Source organism: Phyllobates terribilis, unplaced genomic scaffold, assembly GCF_046119375.1.
Source record: "Phyllobates terribilis strain yellow unplaced genomic scaffold, ASM4611937v1 Scaffold_61__1_contigs__length_8056638, whole genome shotgun sequence".
Taxonomy (NCBI): domain Eukaryota; kingdom Metazoa; phylum Chordata; class Amphibia; order Anura; family Dendrobatidae; genus Phyllobates; species Phyllobates terribilis.
The window spans coordinates 6,796,626-6,814,832 of record NW_027362821.1 but is presented as its reverse complement, the minus strand read 5'-3'; the positions used below and the strand labels follow the sequence as shown (position 1 = coordinate 6,814,832).

The following is an 18,207-nucleotide window of genomic DNA, read 5'->3' as shown; positions in this document are numbered from 1 at the left end:
CCATCTGTAACTCCCATAGATAAGAATGAGGTAATGTGACGTCATCAGAATCTCTCACCTCTCCAGTAAGTCGGAAGAGGATCTCTAGGGTGAGGCACAATATCCTCTCCGCCATCTTGTCTCTGTCCATATCCATCTTTGATGGGTCCATAAGGAAATTTCTTTTAAATAGAAGATCTTCACTGAGAGCATCCGATATTGTAGGGACCTGAATGAGAAGATGATTAGCCAACGTAACATCATAAAAATACTGTGTAATTACACAATTACTGGAGATAATAAGGGAAAACATATGAGGAGATATATCATTTTACAGTATTTAGTTTTCTTCTTTACATCTAGTAATAAAACCTATATATTTTAGGCCACAGACAACAAGCAGTTTCTTCCTTGGAGTCTGTAGCTGAACTCGTTTCTCAAAGACTCATCTTCCATAATGCTAATTCTCGTCTCATTTACCGACACTGCAGTCGGCATTAGCAATACTGCAGGAGATATTCATTACACGTGACATGAGAAATAATTACTTCATGAATAGGACGACATCTTCATCTTCTACTATGGCTGTAGAAAGATATTTGGCTAGAGTGCTTCACTGACTACATCTCCACCGGTCGTCTATATGAATGTTTCCCGTCTTCCCCGGACTGTAATCTTCTATCTCGTTAGATCTCATGTCTGATTCACACACAGAAGTTTGAGGCTTTCACACATGGTAAGGTTTTTAATATTATACAGAGTAGGATTATCTCGAATGGGTGCACCTTGCTATGGTGGGATAGATTTCATGCTATTTTTGATCAAAAACAGTGTCGATAAGAACCCTATTTTATTGAAATGCACTTTTGCTTTTTATTTATTTATTTACAGTAGGGTTTATGATAATTTTTCTTTATAGTTTTTTTCTGATTTATGGCCATAGTAAACATGCGTCTATGTGCTGCATGGATACCAATTTAAACCAAGCTCAAAATCTGTGTTTTTTCACGGGCACCATAGTGGCCGTATGGGCCGACGCTATGGATGATACACCCCCTAACTATCCAACTATCATTTGGTAAAAATCTCATAGGTCCTGGATTCATTAGTACCTGCACCAAGAATGGGGCTAAGTGAGTATTTATTAAAGGGAATCCACTTCAACGACTACCCCACGGCTGATTAAAGGGAATCTGTCACTCGCTGGGACTTATCTAACCTCTAATATGGGCATATAGGTGATATAAATGTGAATCTATACTTACCTGTATGCCTCATATTAGAGGTCTGTTTGCTGTGAAAAGGCTTTTTATTCAGTGAAGATTCCGATGCTTGCGGGCCGGGAAGAAATGCCCTGTGACGTGTAGTCACCATGTCCAGGTCCCGCGCACTTCACTTCTTACGGAAGGCACAGTGGTACTGTGTACTAGGCAATCATAGTGCTGCAGGGATCTTGTGCACAGGCACTGGCGAGTCATGGTGACTTCCCGGCGCCTGGGCACAAGATCCCTTCAGTACTATAACTGCTTAGTACACAGTACAAGTTCGTCACTACCGTAAAAAGCGCGCAGTCGTGGGATCTGGACATGGTGACTGCACGTCACAGGGTACTGTGACGTGCAGGGGAGGTGGGAAATATTTTAATTAACACAGTAGGCGGGGATTTCTTCTCGTCCCCCGGCCAGCAAGCATTGGAATCTTCACTGAATAATAAAAAGCCATTTCACAGCAAAAGAAACTCTAATATGAGGCATAGATGTATAGATTCACATTGCTATGACCTGTATGCCCATAGTAGAAGTCAGATAAGTCCCAGGGGGTGACAGATTCCCTTTAATCAGCCGTGAGGTAGTCATAAATCCAGATACATATCAAGGTATTGTAAGGTGGCTAATGGTCTCGTAGTCGATGGGAGGCATGTGTCACAGAGATGGCTGGTCTCTGTGATGTAACCCGGAGTGTTTCTCTAGGGCACATAAGCACTAAGAGGATTGTTCGGTGCACCTGGGAGCCGAGTTACAGGTAGCTAGGAGAGAATGGGCGGGTCCAGCTACCCACATACCTCACCTCTGGGTGTGGTTAACAGCCTATAAAATGGAGGCTGTTGTTTGGCACATGGTCTGTGTGTTTGGAGGGAGAAGGCCTCCTGTGTATGTTTGTCTTCAGACCAAGCCAGGACACTGGACACTACCCCAGCTTGTGTGGCACACAGGCCTGGCTGAGCAGAAACATGCTAAGTGTTATGCACACGCCCGGACTGACTGGCGTGTGCGGGTGTTGTGGTTCCACTGGACCATGGACCGGAGAGTGCCTGGAGGGGCGTGACTAAGTATCTGGCCGATCCGACCAAGGTGGCACGACGGCATACGACGCCAGTGCACCAGGGAGAAACCGGGCAGAGGGACCAGGTGCTACTCCAGGTCAAACTCCGGACACGGGGGTTGACCCACACTAGGATTACTGGAACAGGCAGGTTAGGCTGGCACAGACTGGTGGATGTAAGCAAACACGGCAGGTATGCAGATGGGTGGATACAGGCGAGTATGCAGGCAGGGAGGTACTGGCCGAAAGGACGGGCTGGAGCACAGAGAGGTTAAGACCCAGTACAGACTGGGTCACAGAACCGCAGATGCGGTAGACAACCACAGCAGAGAGGGAACGCCCGAAGCGGTGGGCAAGAACAGAGCAGGACGGGGCTGCAGGAGCAGCGAGCACAAGCAGGGCAGGACAGGACTGCCGGAGTAGCGGGCAGAAGCAGGGCAGGGCGGAAACCGCGGAAGCAGTAACCAAGATAAGAGCAGAGCAGAAACCGCAGGAGCGGCAAGCAAGGCAAGAGCAGAGTGAAAACCGCAAGAGCGGCAAGCTAAGCAGGAGGAGAGCGGACACCGCAGAGCGGTAAACAAGGCAGGAGCAGAGCAGAAACCGCAAGAGCGGCAAGCTAAGCAGGAGCAGAGCGGACACCGCAGAGCGGTAAACAAGGCAGGAGCAGAGCAGAAACCGCAAGAGCGGCAAGCTAAGCAGGAGCAGAGCGGACACCACAGAGCAGTAAACAAGGCAGGAGCAGAGCAGAAACCGCAAGAGCGGCAAGCTAATCAGGAGCAGAGCGGACACCGCAGAGCGGTAAACAAGGCAGGAGCAGAGCAGAAACCGCAAGAGCGGCAAGCTAAGCAGGAGCAGAGTGGACACCGCAGAGCGGTAAACAAGGCAGGAGCAGAGCAGAAACCGCAAGAGCGGCAAGCTAAGCAGGAGCAGAGCGGACACCGCAGAGCGGTAAACAAGGCAGGAGCAGAGCAGAAACCGCAAGAGCGGCAAGCTAAGCAGGAGCAGAGCGGACACCGCAGAGCGGTAAACAAGGCAAGGGGATAGGACTCTGTTCACAAAGAACAGACGGAGAAGGAAAGGCAGAACCAGAAGCACGCACAGTACTTACATAGAAGTAGCGAGCGTACACTAAATTCACAACAGAGGTACAGAGACGACGAGAAGGAATTTAGGAGCGGGTTCAGACTCTGCAGAAAGACGCAAAAAACAGACATAGAGGGAAAAGGGAGACAAGGTTAAAGTAGAAACGAGGCACAGACAACAGGGAACAGAGGAACGGGAACAGAGACAGCAAGGCAGGAACACAAACAGGACTCTGTTCAGACGGGAACAGATACCGCAAGGCAGGAACACAAACAGGACTCTGTTCAGACGGGAACAGATACCGCAAGGCAGGAACACAAACAGGACTCTGTTCAGACGGGAACAGATACCGCAAGGCAGGGACACAAACAGGACTCTGTTCAGACGGGAACAGATACCGCAAGGCAGAGACACAAACAGGACTCTCTTCAGAAGGGAACAGATACCGCAAGGCACAGACAGGCAGATCTAGGAATACGGCCCCTAGAAGGCGAAAGAACAGGCAAGAGGTGTGTTCACAAGAACAGACCACAGTTCAGACACAGAACTGGAAAACAGGATAGGACCTGGCATGTCAGAGACAAAAAGCCAACTGACAAGAAACAATGCTCAGGCGCCATCTTGAGGAAGAAGGTGGTATAAATACCCAAAGATGGACAGCAATAGGCTGAAGGTGCAACAGGGGCGTGTCCGCAGCAGGTACAAGAAACAGGAAGTTCAGCGGGCGTCGCCCTATGCAGCCAAAGTGGAGCAGAGCAGAGCACAAGGAAAGAAGCCAGACCAGGAAGCTGGGCGGGAGATGAAGTTTGCGATCTTGCATGATGAGAGATGGAACACCATGCAAGAACGCCGCCAGGTATGCTACACTAAGGACATTTACTTTGTTTGCCTGATCTAAAGGCTATTTGCTTTTCTGTTTGGCTTCTGGGTTTATGAAGCAATAAACCCACATGAACTTTTAAAGGAACATGCCTCATATTTTCCTCCCGTCGCATCCAAGTGAGTAAAACCCCTACTATATGTATAAAGAAAAGGGTATGGTACTCAGAGAATGTTTCAATAATCCACCTCAACGCATTTCCCCCAACAGGTTCATCAGGAGGCTTGATACTGGGATGATAATTCATGATGTTCAGCATAGTGTGCCTAATAGCCAGGTGTCCATGTTTAAATAGCCCAATTCATCCAAAACCCCTCCCAGACTAGGAGGCCCATTCCCATTCCTAGAGGTGAATTGTCACAGGATATACAGAATGGAGTCTGTCTACAATAATGTACTGCACCTATGCTACTTCTCATGAGCTAGAGGTATGATAATGTCCATCCCCTAGTGTGCATGTTGGGAAGTGACGTGCTTTACACTGAAATGCCAGATAAACTGATTGCGGCCAAGCCACTCATACCTGTGACTGCGCATGGTCGTAGTTATAATTCCACACCAGCGTGCATCTAGGATCATTGTCCGCGATTGCGCATGCCCAGATGTCTGCACTCCACACCGGAGCACATATGATATTGGATTGCATTCCACCAACAGAAAAATCCTATCTCTGAGATCAGCGTCATGGGAGACTAAAAACAAGTATTGCACATCCTCCCATCATGCAATAGGCATGTAGATCTACTTTATCACTACAGAAAATATGGGATGGTGGCCCACAGTAAATTCCTAAATGGTCATATTTGACCCCTATTGCATAATTAGACATACACAAGGAACACCACACTTGTTAGTTACTTAATAGTATAAGTGGGATATAACTGATAAGAAATAATTCTTATATAGAAGCTCAGATCTCTTGATGAAGTAAAACAATATGTGAACCATATTCACAGGGAACTGAGTAGCAATGGGTAGAGTATAAAATCCAAAAAATGTAATCCAGAATGAGTCTGTATTCATACAAAACAGGCATAGGAAATTTGCTCATTGAGTCCCTTAGGGGCTCGTGAATCCAGTCTGGAAATCCACTCACTTTCCTTTTTGAGGATACATCTATTGAGATCACCTCCTCTCACATTGGGTTTAACCATCTCAATGATGCAAAAGGAGATGTCTCTTGTTTCACCTCAATGTGCACTGTTCATGTGTCTCACTAATGGAGTGTCCCGACCATGGCGTATTTCGCCCAAATGCCCCCCACCCTCCTCCTATACTCCCTCTTGGTCGTGCATACATAATCTAGGGGACAGTTGCATGTGGCCATATATAAAAGTCCTGAGGTTTTACAGTTGGAATAATCTCTCTGGAAAAAGATTTTACCTGTAGAGGAACTCGAGAAATATTTACATGGTCTCATCCAATTACATATACAACTTTCTCGAGGTTCTTCTATCCAGCCAAGTCCACTTGGGTGCAGGTTTTTATAGAAAATATGCACTAAACAGTCCCTAATTGACCAACCCTTTCTGAAACTTATTGTGGGAGTAGATCCCACAGCACCCTCAGGTCCAGGTCGGCCAGGGTTTTCTGAGGATATTAAAGATATGGTCACTCTGATTCTTTTAAGTTCCTATTACTCGTGTTATCCCATCTTTTTCTTGGTCTCTTGGTTAGGTATGGAGGAGTGTCTGTCTATCCTGTTTTTCTGAAAACAATCGTGCGGAATCCAAAATGTACTGTGGGTACCTTTTTTCATGAATCTGGTGTTCATGTCTATTGCCTGTATATTAAAATCTGTGACATTAGAGCAGTCTCTTCTCAACCGTAAAAATTGGCCCTTGGATATTGCTTTTTTTTAAGGAGGATGGGGTGGTGACTATACCACTTCAATAGTTTATTAGTGCTTGTAGGTTTATGATAGATGAGTGTACCTATGGTCTTATCCCGTACTTTCTTGATTGGTACATTCAGGAAAGGCAACTGGTAATAGTTGAATTCTGATATAAATCTAAGGCCCACTCTATTGACGTTGAGTTCCCTAACAAATTCAATAAACTTTTCACTCGTCCCTGACCAGATTAGAAAAATTTTGTGAATATATCTATACCATACCCCAATATATGGATGCCACCACTTATGATCATCCCTGAATATTGTGGTTTCCTCCCACCAGCACAGGAATAGGTTAGCATACGAGGGGGCACAGGGGCTCCCCATCGCAGTACCCCTGAGCTGGTGGAAGTACTTCCTGTCAAAAAGAAAGAAGTTATGAGTAAGAGTGAATTTTAGAAGATCCTCCATGAAGTCATAATGTCTGCTACACTCTATTGATCTCGATTTCAAGAAACGTCTTGCTCCTCTGATACCATCATCATGCGGTATATTACTGTACAAAGCCTCGATATCTAGTAAGGCCAGCTCCCGTAAATGCATGTATACATGCTCGAGAGTATACATGTAGGGGAGCAGGCAAAGGGAAAACCAACTCCAGAGGGATTATTCCAACTGTAAAACCTCAGGTGGTACTGTGGGAACATTACACTGTGGGGGGCATCATACACACTGCATAAGGGGCATAATGGGGGCATTACACTGTGTGGGGCACCATACATACTGCATAAGGGGCATAATGGGGGCATTACACTGTGTGTGTGCATCATTCATACTGTATAAGTAGCATAATGGGGGCATTACACTGTGTGGGGGGCATCATACATCCTGCATAAGGGGTATAATGGGGGCATTACACTGTGGGGGGCAACATACATCCTGCATAAGGGGTATAATGGGGGCATTACACTGTGGGGCCAGTAAAGGGGCCCTGTACTTTGAGAACAATATGTTTCCTCCCTTCCTGTCTCCATAGTTGGGTCGTATGTATCTATTACAGGAAACAGAACAAAAACCTTATGATTCTTATAAAGGGGCAACACAAGACCCCAAAAGAGTCTCTGTGCTGAAGGGGTTAATGCCCCCTGCACCCAATAATGGGGAATCTCCACATACCTCCACCTGCAGAGCCGCCACCACATATATGGCTGCTCTGTGCGCACAGGAGCTGTGATGAGGTCACAGGAGGGGAGGAGTCAGGGGTCACATGATCAGGGGCCTCAGTGGATGCAGGACTCTGCTGTTCTGGTTGTCATGGTGCTGGATGAGCTGAAGTTTGTGTGGGGTCAGGAGGGGTTTACAGTGTGGATGTAGCAGAGCCGTGTGTGTACGAGGTGTACGGAGCAGAGCCGCCTTTGTACGAGGTGTACGGAGCGGAGCCGTGTGTGTACGAGGTGTACGGAGCAGAGCCGCGTGTGTACGAGGTGTACGGAGCAGAGCCGCGTGTGTACGAGGTGTACGGAGCAGAGCCGCGTGTGTACGAGGTGTACGGAGCAGAGCCGCGCGTGTACGAGGTGTACGGAGCGGAGCCGCGTGTGTACGAGGTGTACGGAGCAGAGCCGCGTGTGTACGAGGTGTACGGAGCTGAGCCGCGTGTGTACGAGGTGTACGGAGCAGAGCCGCGTGTGTACGAGGTGTACGGAGCGGAGCCGCGTGTGTACGAGGTGTACGGAGCGGAGCCGCGTGTGTACGAGGTGTACGGAGCGGAGCCGCGTGTGTACGAGGTGTACGGAGCGGAGCCGCGTGTGTACGAGGTGTACGGAGCAGAGCCGCGCGTGTAGGAGGTGTACGGAGCAGAGCCGCGCGTGTACGAGGTGTACGGAGCGGAGCCGCGCGTGTACGAGGTGCACGGAGCGGAGCCGCGCGTGTACGAGGTGTACGGAGCGGAGCCGCGCGTGTACGAGGTGTACGGAGCGGAGCCGCGCGTGTACGAGGTGTACGGAGCGGAGCCGCGCGTGTACGAGGTGTACGGAGCGGAGCCGCGCGTGTACGAGGTGTACGGAGCGGAGCCACGCGTGTACGAGGTGTACGGAGCGGAGCCGCGCGTGTACGAGGTGTACGGAGCAGAGCCGCATGTGTACGAGGTGTACGGAGCGGAGTCGCGTGTGTACGAGGTGTACGGAGCAGAGCCGCGCGTATACAAGTTGTACGGAGCAGAGCCGTGTGTACGGAGCGGAGCCGCATGTGTACGAGGTGTACGGAGCGGAGCCGCGTGTGTACGAGATGTACGGAGCGGAGTCGCATGTGTACGAGGTGTACGGAGCGGAGCCACGTGTGTACGAGGTGTACGGAGCGGAGCCACGTGTGTACGAGGTGTACGGAGCGGAGCCATGTGTACGAGGTGTATGGAGCGGAGCCGCATGTGTACGAGGTGTACGGAGCGGAGGCGCGTGTGTACGAGGTGTACGGAGCGGAGTCGCGTGTGTACGAGGTGTACGAGGTGTAGGGAACGGAGGCACGTGTGTGTACGAGGTGTGCGGAGCGGAGGCGCATGTGTACGAGGTGTGAGGAGCCATGTGTTTGAGGTGTACGGAATGGAGGCGCGTTTGTATGAGGTGTGCGACGGCGCATGTGTATGAGGTGTGAGGAGCCATGTGTTTGAGGTGTATGGAGCGGAGCCGTGTGTATGAAGTGTGAGGAGCCATGTGTTTGAGGTGTATGGAGCGGAGGCGTGTGTGTACGAGGTGTACGGAGCGGAGGCGCGCATGTACGAGGTGTGAGGAGCCATGTGTTTGAGGTGTATGGAGCGGAGCCGTGTGTACGAGGTGTACGGAGCGGAGGCCTGTGTGTACGGAGCGGAGGTGCGCATGTACGAGGTGTGCGGAGCCATGTGTTTGAGGTGTATGGAGCGGAGCCGTGTGTACGAGGTGTGAAGAGCCATGTGTTTGAGGTGTACAGAGTGGAGGCGTGTGTGTACGAGGTGTACGGAGCGGAGGCGCACGTGTACGAGGTGTACGGAGTGGAGGCGCGCTTGTACGAGGTGTGCGGAGCGGAGGCGCGCATGTACGAGGTGTGCGGAGCCATGTGTTTGAGGTGTATGGAGCGGAGCCGTGTGTACGGAGCGGAGCCGCGTGTGTACGATGTGTGAGGAGCTGCCCACTTACTAAAGACTATGATACTTTTCCATCACTGTTACAAATATAAGGCTTACATTGGAGTAAGAGTACAGTGAGGATAGGACGGAAAGCAATATTGAATTGTGTGGATAAAACAAAAGCTTGTTTAAGGTTTATTCAAAAGTGGTTACAAAATAAGGAAAAAAATAGTTGATAGCACAGAAAGAAGTATCAGGTTATAAGAGAGAAAACAACATTCATAAGTTCTTAAGTATACAGCATGAGATGGTCCGTGGTGGAGATTCTCAAGGTATGAGACAGCTGCCCATTCATGTCTGCCTCTGCTTATATACCATCTCGCCTCACAGACATACATTGGAGTTAGGAGATTATTTTTACAGTTTCATAACCCAATATGGCGGCTTTCTGGTATATTAGTAACTTCTACCATGTTAGAACAAAACTAGTAACTCATGGAATATGCCTTTTGGCTACGTGCACAATTACTTTATGTTGGTATATTTTAAACATATGGCTAGTGACCTTTAAGGATCATTAGTTATCTCCAAATAACCCATATTGACAAGAGTCCTATAGGTTTGACATACAGAACAGGTGTCTCTGCCAAGATCTTCAAAATAACCCCTCAGTCTCGCTCTAAAAATGTTTAAAACTGAATATGGTTCGAACCAGAGCTTCAAAGTTTCTTATTATGTATTTATTTTATCATTAGAGATTAATATTTTACAGTCCCCCCTGATTATGATATAAGAAATATCATAATCAATCCTAAACTCATTCTCTCACCATTCGTATCACATTCATTCTTTATTCTGAAAACCTTGTATCAACTCCTGTATTGAACGTCATCTGAGTTCCCAAAAACTTCTAAATTAAAAATAAAGACCATCTTCCTTTTTCATTTCTGTCTTTATCTTTTAATATATTTTCTTAATTTTACACATAAAAATCTGATAAAAAATGCACAGCAAGATCAAAATAAATATGATTATGTTTGGATTTGTTAATACACTTCCTGCAGCCATTTTTGCTGAAGACTGTGACCAACTAGTTACTGATCTTCCTAGATTTTTCCACCAAGATGAGCCTGACATACTTGTCCATTCATGTTCAATATCATTTAAATGGCCTTGTTCATGTCGGAATACAATTTCAGCTTCTTTTAGTTGTTTTGTTAACAAATTTAACAAACCTTTGTCTTTATCTCATATGTCCACATATCCCAAGGGAAATTATATACACTGCTCAAAAAAATAAAGGGAACACTCAAATAACACATCCTAGATCTGAATGAATGAAATATTCTCATTGAATACTTTGTTCTGTACAAAGTTGAAGGTGCTGGCAACAAAATTAGACAAAAATCATCAATGGAAATCAAATTTATTAACCAATGGAGGCCTGGATTTGGAGTCACCCCCAAAATTAAAGTAGTAAAACACACTACAGGCTGATCCAACTTTGATGTAACGACCTTAAAACAAGTCAAAATGAGGCTCAGTATTCTGTGTGGCCTCCACGTGCATGTATGACCTCTCTACAACACGTGGGCATGCTCCTGATGAGGTTGCGGATGGTCTCCTGTGGGATCTCCTCCCAGATCTGGACTAAAGCATCCGCCAACTCCTGGACAGTCTGTGGTGCAACGTGACATTGGTGAATGGAGAGAGACATGATGTCCCAGATGTGCTCAATTGGATTCAGGTGTGGGGAACGGGCGGGCCAGTCCATAGCTTCAATGCCTTCATCTTGCAGGAACTGCTGAAACACTCCAGCCACATGAGGTCTGGCATTGTCCTGCATTAGGAGGAACCCAGGGCCAACCGCACCAGCATATGGTCTCACAAGGGGTCTGAGGATCTCATCTCGGTACCTAATGGCAGTCAGGCTACCTCTGGCGAGCACATGGAGGGCTGTAAGTCCCTCCAAAGAAATGCCATCCCACAGCATTACTGACCCACTGCCAAACCGGTCATGCTGAAGGATGTTGCAAGCAGCAGATCACTCTCTACAGCGTCTCCAGACTCTGTCACGTCTGTCACATGTGCTCAGTGTGAACCTGCTTTCATCTGTGAAGAGCACAGGGCGCCAGTTGATACTTTGCCAATCCTGGTGTTGTGTTCTGTGGCAAATGCCAAGCGTCCTGCACGGTGTTAGGCTGTGAGTGCAACACCCATCTGTGGACATCGGGCCCTCATACCACCCTCATGGAGTCGGTTTCTAACCGTTTTTGCAGACACATGCACATTTGTGGCCTGCTGGAGGTCATTTTGCAGGGTTCTGGCAGTGCTCCTCCTGTTCCTCCTTGCACAAAGGCGGAGGTAGCAGTCCTGCTGCTGGGTTGTTGCCCTCCTACGGCCCCTTCCACATCTCCTGGTGTACAGGCCTGTCTCCTGGTAGCGCCTCCAGCCTCTGGACACTACGCTGACAGGCAGAGCAAACCTTCTTGCCACAGCTCGCATTGATGTGCCATCCTGGATGAGCTGCACTACCTGAGCAACTTCTGTGGATTGTAGAGTCCAACTCGTGCTATCACGAGTGTGAAAGCACAACCAACATTCAAAAATGACCAAAACATCAGCCAGAAAGCATTGGTACTGAGATGTGGTCTGTGGTCCCCACCTGCAGAACCACTCCTTTATTGAGGGTGTCTTGATAATTGCCCATAATTTCCATCTATTGTCTATTCCATTTGCACAACAGCATGTGAAATTGATTATCAATCTGTGTTGCTTCCTAAGTGGACAGTTTAATTTCACAGAAGTTTGATTTACTTGGAGTTATATTCTGTTGTTTAAGTGTTCCCTTTATTTTTAAAGCAGTGTATTTGTGACAAACTGAACTGTATAGGAAGGATTTTCAGATTTCTTGTCCCTATTGACGTAATATTAATACTTCCTTCTTGGAGATAGGTTTATATTGTGCGGAGGGAAGTGTGAAAACTATGGTCAGATTTTCAGCATGTACACAAGATGAGAAGAATACAGAAACAACTTCTTTTTTGGACATAACTTGGAAACAAATTTTGTTTGAGCTTATTGGGGTCACCAAATCATGTATCGTGTGCACATTCTCAACTCTGGCATGACATGAGGTATGATTATGGAAACACAAGTTATAAATGACTTTATCCTGTCCAGGTAGACACATTACCTTAGAAACAAAATGTAAGTATGAAGAAATGTCTAATTGTCCAGTGTTGGTACCATCAAATGCAAAATCTGTGTACTGTAATAGATAATATAGTAATTGTGTATTACTAACAGGAATGCCCAGAACAGTAATAGGAACCATGGTTTCTTCTCTTCCCGATATTGGGATTAGTGTTCCTATACAAATGTTCTGTTCACATCCTAACCACTTATTTACCCACAAATCTGTGTGATTTAACGCAAAATTATATTCTGTAGGCAAATTTCACATTATTCCTAAAGGTGTAATTCTACTTTGCAATGCCTGTGCAATCATTTTCAGATTGGTGGAGTATTCAATCTGAATTTCTAGACATGCTCCGGTCACTTGGGATTCCTGTTCACTTTCTATTAGAGCTAAAGTAGCATCTTGTAGATGTGACACTGAAGATCCCAACACAGCAGCAGTGTTCAAAACCATCTTCTCAAGGAGTTGATGCAAACTTTTCAAATTTTTTACTCCTTTGCCTCCAATATACCCAATATTTTCTAAATCTGATTTAAGTGTATGTATGTCGGATGTCCATAGTGTTAATTAAACTTCCCACTGTTCCTAATCCCCCCAAAATACCTTCTAATATCCCCCTCTTACTTCTAACCTGTGTTGACGCTCTTCTCCCAAACCATTGTTCTGTTCCCATTTCCATGTTGATGAGATGTGATTGACATTGGGGATATCTGGATGAGATTTTCCAACTAGACATGTTAAAAGTCCAGACCATAGTCATCAACACTCCATCCCTTAATAGAGGTTTAGATTGGAATTGATTGATTTGGAAAGGAGTAGATGGTTGAAACCTTGTCTGTGTACATACATTATCTACTGCTGACCAAACATTTACATCTTTACATTGTTTGTAATTATTTTTACTTAAAACACAACATTGGTAAAGTCCCGAATCCTTAGGAGATGGATTATCTAGAGAAAAATCAAAATTCTTATGCAACCATCTCACATTCCCGTATTGACTTCTATGTATAACATTTGTTGGACCATTTGAAAAACTTCCCAAAAATATTTTGTTTCTGGTCCATGTTAACAAAGACTCGGGAGGTAACTCTAACCTTGTGTTGCATTTCAATAAAAGAGACGACATATTTTCTTGACTATGTTCTGCTTGTGGTGCAACCCTTACTTCTGGAGCCATAGTATTTGTTACTGTAAAAACTACAGATACTTGTACTGATTCTCTGGTTAGCTGGAAGTTCCATGTTTTTACCCAATCTTCATCTCCTTCTGTAATAGAAAGTAATGAAGGATAAAAAAATTTCCCCAAAAGTTGTGTCTTTAACATAATCTCTGTTTCGGATGTTCTAACTTTCCCTTTTGCGAGCATATCATTAGGAATATCACCCGACCACACAGCTTTCTCTTCACCTCTTATCTCTATATTCCAGTATAACACATCTGTAGGATTACATTCCCATATGCCTGTCATGTCATGTGATACATAATGTATCTAATAATGTATCTAATCTCCTTGTAATTGTGTAAATTTAGACTTAGATCCTATGGCAGCATGTAATATTAAGTGTCGTGTATGAAGTGTAGCTCAATTCAGCATTTTACACCATAACCCATGCAAATGTTCCCAGTAATATCTACTGAATCGTCTGGCTTATCTTAATCTATTAGATTTTGTATACTTGATCCTCTTGGTTTCCGTGAATGTAAAGTTCCTTTGATATGTCCATTCACTTCACTAGTATTTGTTCCATGATATAAAATGTCTTCTGTGTAGATCAGAATTGAAATAGTACAAAGTAGCAGAAATGTGGTTCCCATCAGATAGTAGCTTTTCCTGGGAAACTTTTTCTTTTCTTGAAGGATTGGTGTTGAATCCCTTCCATCAAGGACATGGTATTCCGTATTCCAGCTCTTATTGGAATCCATTTCTTCCTAAAAGAAATGCAGTATCATTATTTTGCAATATACAATTTGCATTGATCAACGTGTACCCACAATTTTTGTTGTCTGCAGATATTTTTAACCATGTTGGATGCTGGTTGCACTAGGATCATAACTTGTCCCATGGTGTCGATTATTTCAAAGGGACCCTCCCAGTTACTTTCCCAAGGTCCACTCTTCCTGAAAGATTTAATCATGACTAGAGCCCCTTTTTTGAATTTGGATTCATATGGTGGCTCCATCCTCGGCATTCATGCGGAAGAAAGGTTTTCAAGTTTTCCTGCAACAATTGCAACCATTTGGACCTTGGAACAGCATCTTTTTGAGGTGTGGACAAAAATGGTTCATGTGGGAAAATCAATGGCATTTTTCTTCCTGTCATTAGTTCAAAATGAGTAAATGGAGTTGTGGAGGAAGTTGTTCCTCTAACACTCAACAGTACAAAAGGCATCCAGCCAAGCATTACCTTTGTCCAATAACATTTTGGCAATTCTGGATTTTATTGTCCTATTCATCCTTTCCACAATACCAGCAGACTGTGGATGGTAAGGTACATGAAACTATTGTACCCCTAGAATAGTACAAACTGCTCGCATGATTTTTCCTATGAAGTGACTTCCTCGATCAGAGGTAATCATTCTTGGGATCCCCCAAGTACAAAAGACACGATTAACTAATGCTCTAGCTATAGACAAAGCATCATGTTTCTTGACAGGTAAAATTTCAACCCATTTAGAAAAAACATCTACTACAACCAATGCATACCTGAGACCATTTTTACCTGATGGTAATGAACCAATATAGTCTATTTGTAACGTAGACCATGGACCATCTGCAGGTGCGGTTTGCAGTAGTGGCGATTTCTGTCCTTTTTGTCTTGGATTAATTTGGGCACAAATGAGGCATGATTGAACAATATTTCATACAGTCTCTTCCATCTTTTCCCAGTAAAATCTCTCTGAGAATCCCTAACAATTTCTGTTGGCCCAAATGACCCAAGCTGTCATGATTATATCTCGTGAACTCATCCTGTAGATGTTTTGGTACAACAGGACGCAAGTCCCCATTTAGGTCATGACACAAAACCCGGGACGCAACAAGAGTTGTATCTTTTTCTTGTTCTTCCGCAAAAGAAGGGATATGCGTGTCTGTTCTTTGAACTGCTGAAACCTCGAGAGGTTCAGGTTCAAACACTTCTTCTCCTGTCAGGGCTGCCTCTTTGGCTAACGTATCTGCAGTTGCATTTCCAACAGATCATCATCATCAGACTTTTTATGGGCAGGAACTTTGACAATTGCAAAACCGTTAGGGGTTTTTGAAGCTATCTCAAAAATTGTTTTCAGTGTGTCACTATGTACAAGAGTCTTGTTAGAAGAATCTACAGCCTCTTTTTTCCAAAACTGACAGGTAATCTGTAAATGATCTCACAACATAGGAGCTATCACTGTAGATTACAATGGGACACTACTCGTCAGCCTCATTCAGCTGTAGCACCATTTTTACTGCTTCTAGCTCTACCCTCTGAGCTGAAAATGACTCAGTAACTTTTGTTTTACCACCTGTCTTCTTGTGGGATAAAAAATGGCATATCCTGTATAATAGTGCCCATCTGAATAGAATCTGGAACCATCTACAAAGACTGCTTCATCTCTTACCTCGGCCTACCGTCTGAAAAGTGATAGAATCGGATCCTGAAAAGAATGGAGACAATCATGAGTTTGCCCTTCATATTGCATCAACTGAGGAAGAACATATTTGGCCTTATAATCTACCTCAATTTGATTGGAAGACAATGACAGTAACCTATGGGCAAATCTCTGATGTGGGATACCTGGGATATTTTTCTCAAAGAGAAGCTTTAGTGTAGAATGAGGAGTTTGCAGAATGATTTGGTTGAAACCAACAATGTGTTCAGTTGCTTTGACTGCAAAGTAGACACCTACCAAGTGTCTTGCACAAATTTCAAAACCTCGTTCTACAGATGAGAGAAGCTTAGAAAAATAGCCCAAAATTCTCCACTCTTCTGCCTGCAATTGTAACAGAACAGCAGGCACCGCTGTCTCTGATGTGTGAACTTGTAGAGCAAATGGAGCTGAAGGATCTACTGTGGACAAAGCAGGTGCATTCTGTAAATTCATTTTCAATTGTTCAAATGAGGTTTGTTGTTCAACATCCCAATGACCAAAGTAATCATTATTTTCACCTTTCAAAAGTTCGTACAAAAGGCCTGGCCTTATCAGCAAAATCCTCAATGAAATCCCTAGAATAGTTTACAAGACCCAAAAAGTGTCGCAATGCCTTGTGTGTGGTTGGGATTGGGAGAGAAGCGATTGCCTCTATTCTTTCCTGCAATGGCTGTCTTTCTCCTGGACTCAACAACACTCCCAGAAACCTGACCTCGGTCTGCATCAATTTGACCTTTTTAGTGTTAAATTTCAACCCTGCATCATACAACAGTTCAAACAATTCTGTCAAAAGAGAAACATGTGACTCCTTATCCTAAGTAGACAACAGAATATCATCCACATATTGCTGTATGCAATCAGGCCTAGAAAATCTGGATAATACCTTTACCAACGCCTGATGAAAAACACTAGGTGACAAATGTGCTCCTTGAGGTAACCTGCAAAACAGATATTGTTCATCCAAGAAAGTAAATGCAAACTTGTACTGACAGCTCTTTTAAAGAGGTATACTGAAAAAAACATTACTGATGTGTAGTACAGAGAAATATTTTGTCTTTGCATTTAGCCTTGCCATCATGTCATGAGTATCTGCAACAATGGGAGCAACATTGGGAGTATGTTTATTAAACATCCCCAAATCCAATATCATTCGATATCTACCATCAGATTTCAATACACACCAGAAAGGATTGCTACTTACAGAGTTAGCCTTAGGTATGACACCTTGAGCTAGCAATTCCTGTATTATCTTATACATAGAACCAATTGAATCTGGAGGCAATTTATACTGACGCTGTGGAGGAGGATCACGTCCTTTTACATTCACAACAAAATCCTTCATTGTACCCACCTCATTCCTGAACTGAGCCCAAAGAGAAGGAAAACATTGTACAATTTCAGTCAGTACCTCATCACCACCAGTTTCAGGCCACAAATGATCTGATGACACAAAACATCATTCAAGCAAATACTTCCAACATGGCTATATTCACTAGGGTCAATGACTACAGGTTTACGTCCATTAGAATCTTTCCAGATCACTTGATTCCCTAGATCAATTACCCATCCAAATTTCTGCATAAAATCTGTGCCAAGTATATTCTCAGAATCATGACAATACCAAATGTCAATTTCTGTTTTAAAAGAACCTGGTATTTCCAACATAACATTGGGAACGAGCTTTGCTTTTGTTTTTCCTTTTCCGCTGAATCCGATAACATTACAACTTGGAGATTCTGATTTTACCATCAAATCAAGGTTAGTAACACTTAATTGTGCCCCTGTATCAATGAGAAACACAGCACTTTGTTCTGCCAAAATCACCCTGAGAAACGGTCTTCCACAGTCATCCAATGTAACTCGAGTCACAAATTCCAATGGATTGGGTGTGGGAGCATTCTTTGCTAGTCAGAAAGATGGAGGAGATGGAAGCAGACCAGTGTCTCTTTTACAAGCACTGTCCCAGGAATTTGACTTCTTCACTGTCATCTCTCTGCTCTGTCTGATTAATGGAGCTTATTGTGACTGTGTTTGAGTATTGTCAGTGTGAGGGGATGTGGGAGAATTGAATGGATGGGCAGAAGGTTTGATGGATGATTCTGGTATGAGTCCATTTTTCCTTCCAAGCTTACCTTTTCTCAATGTACCTGCCTCTGATTCTGCTCTCAAAAATTTTCTGCATTGCCAC

The 18,207-nt window shown here is 44.6% G+C and overlaps 1 protein-coding gene across 1 annotated transcript in view; it reads right to left on the bottom strand.

Annotated features, from left to right (window-relative positions):
• The window catches only part of LOC141192416 (uncharacterized), a 38,854-nt gene extending 21,086 nt beyond the window's left edge, over positions 1-17,768 (bottom strand). The window contains exons 1-2 of the mRNA XM_073661930.1: positions 17,428-17,768; positions 59-269 (exon numbers count right to left, since the gene is read on the bottom strand). Coding sequence (XP_073518031.1) covers positions 59-269; positions 17,428-17,768 — 552 coding nt within the window. The remainder of the gene's footprint in view (positions 1-58; positions 270-17,427) is intronic.
• Between the last annotated feature and the right edge of the window lie 439 nt (positions 17,769-18,207).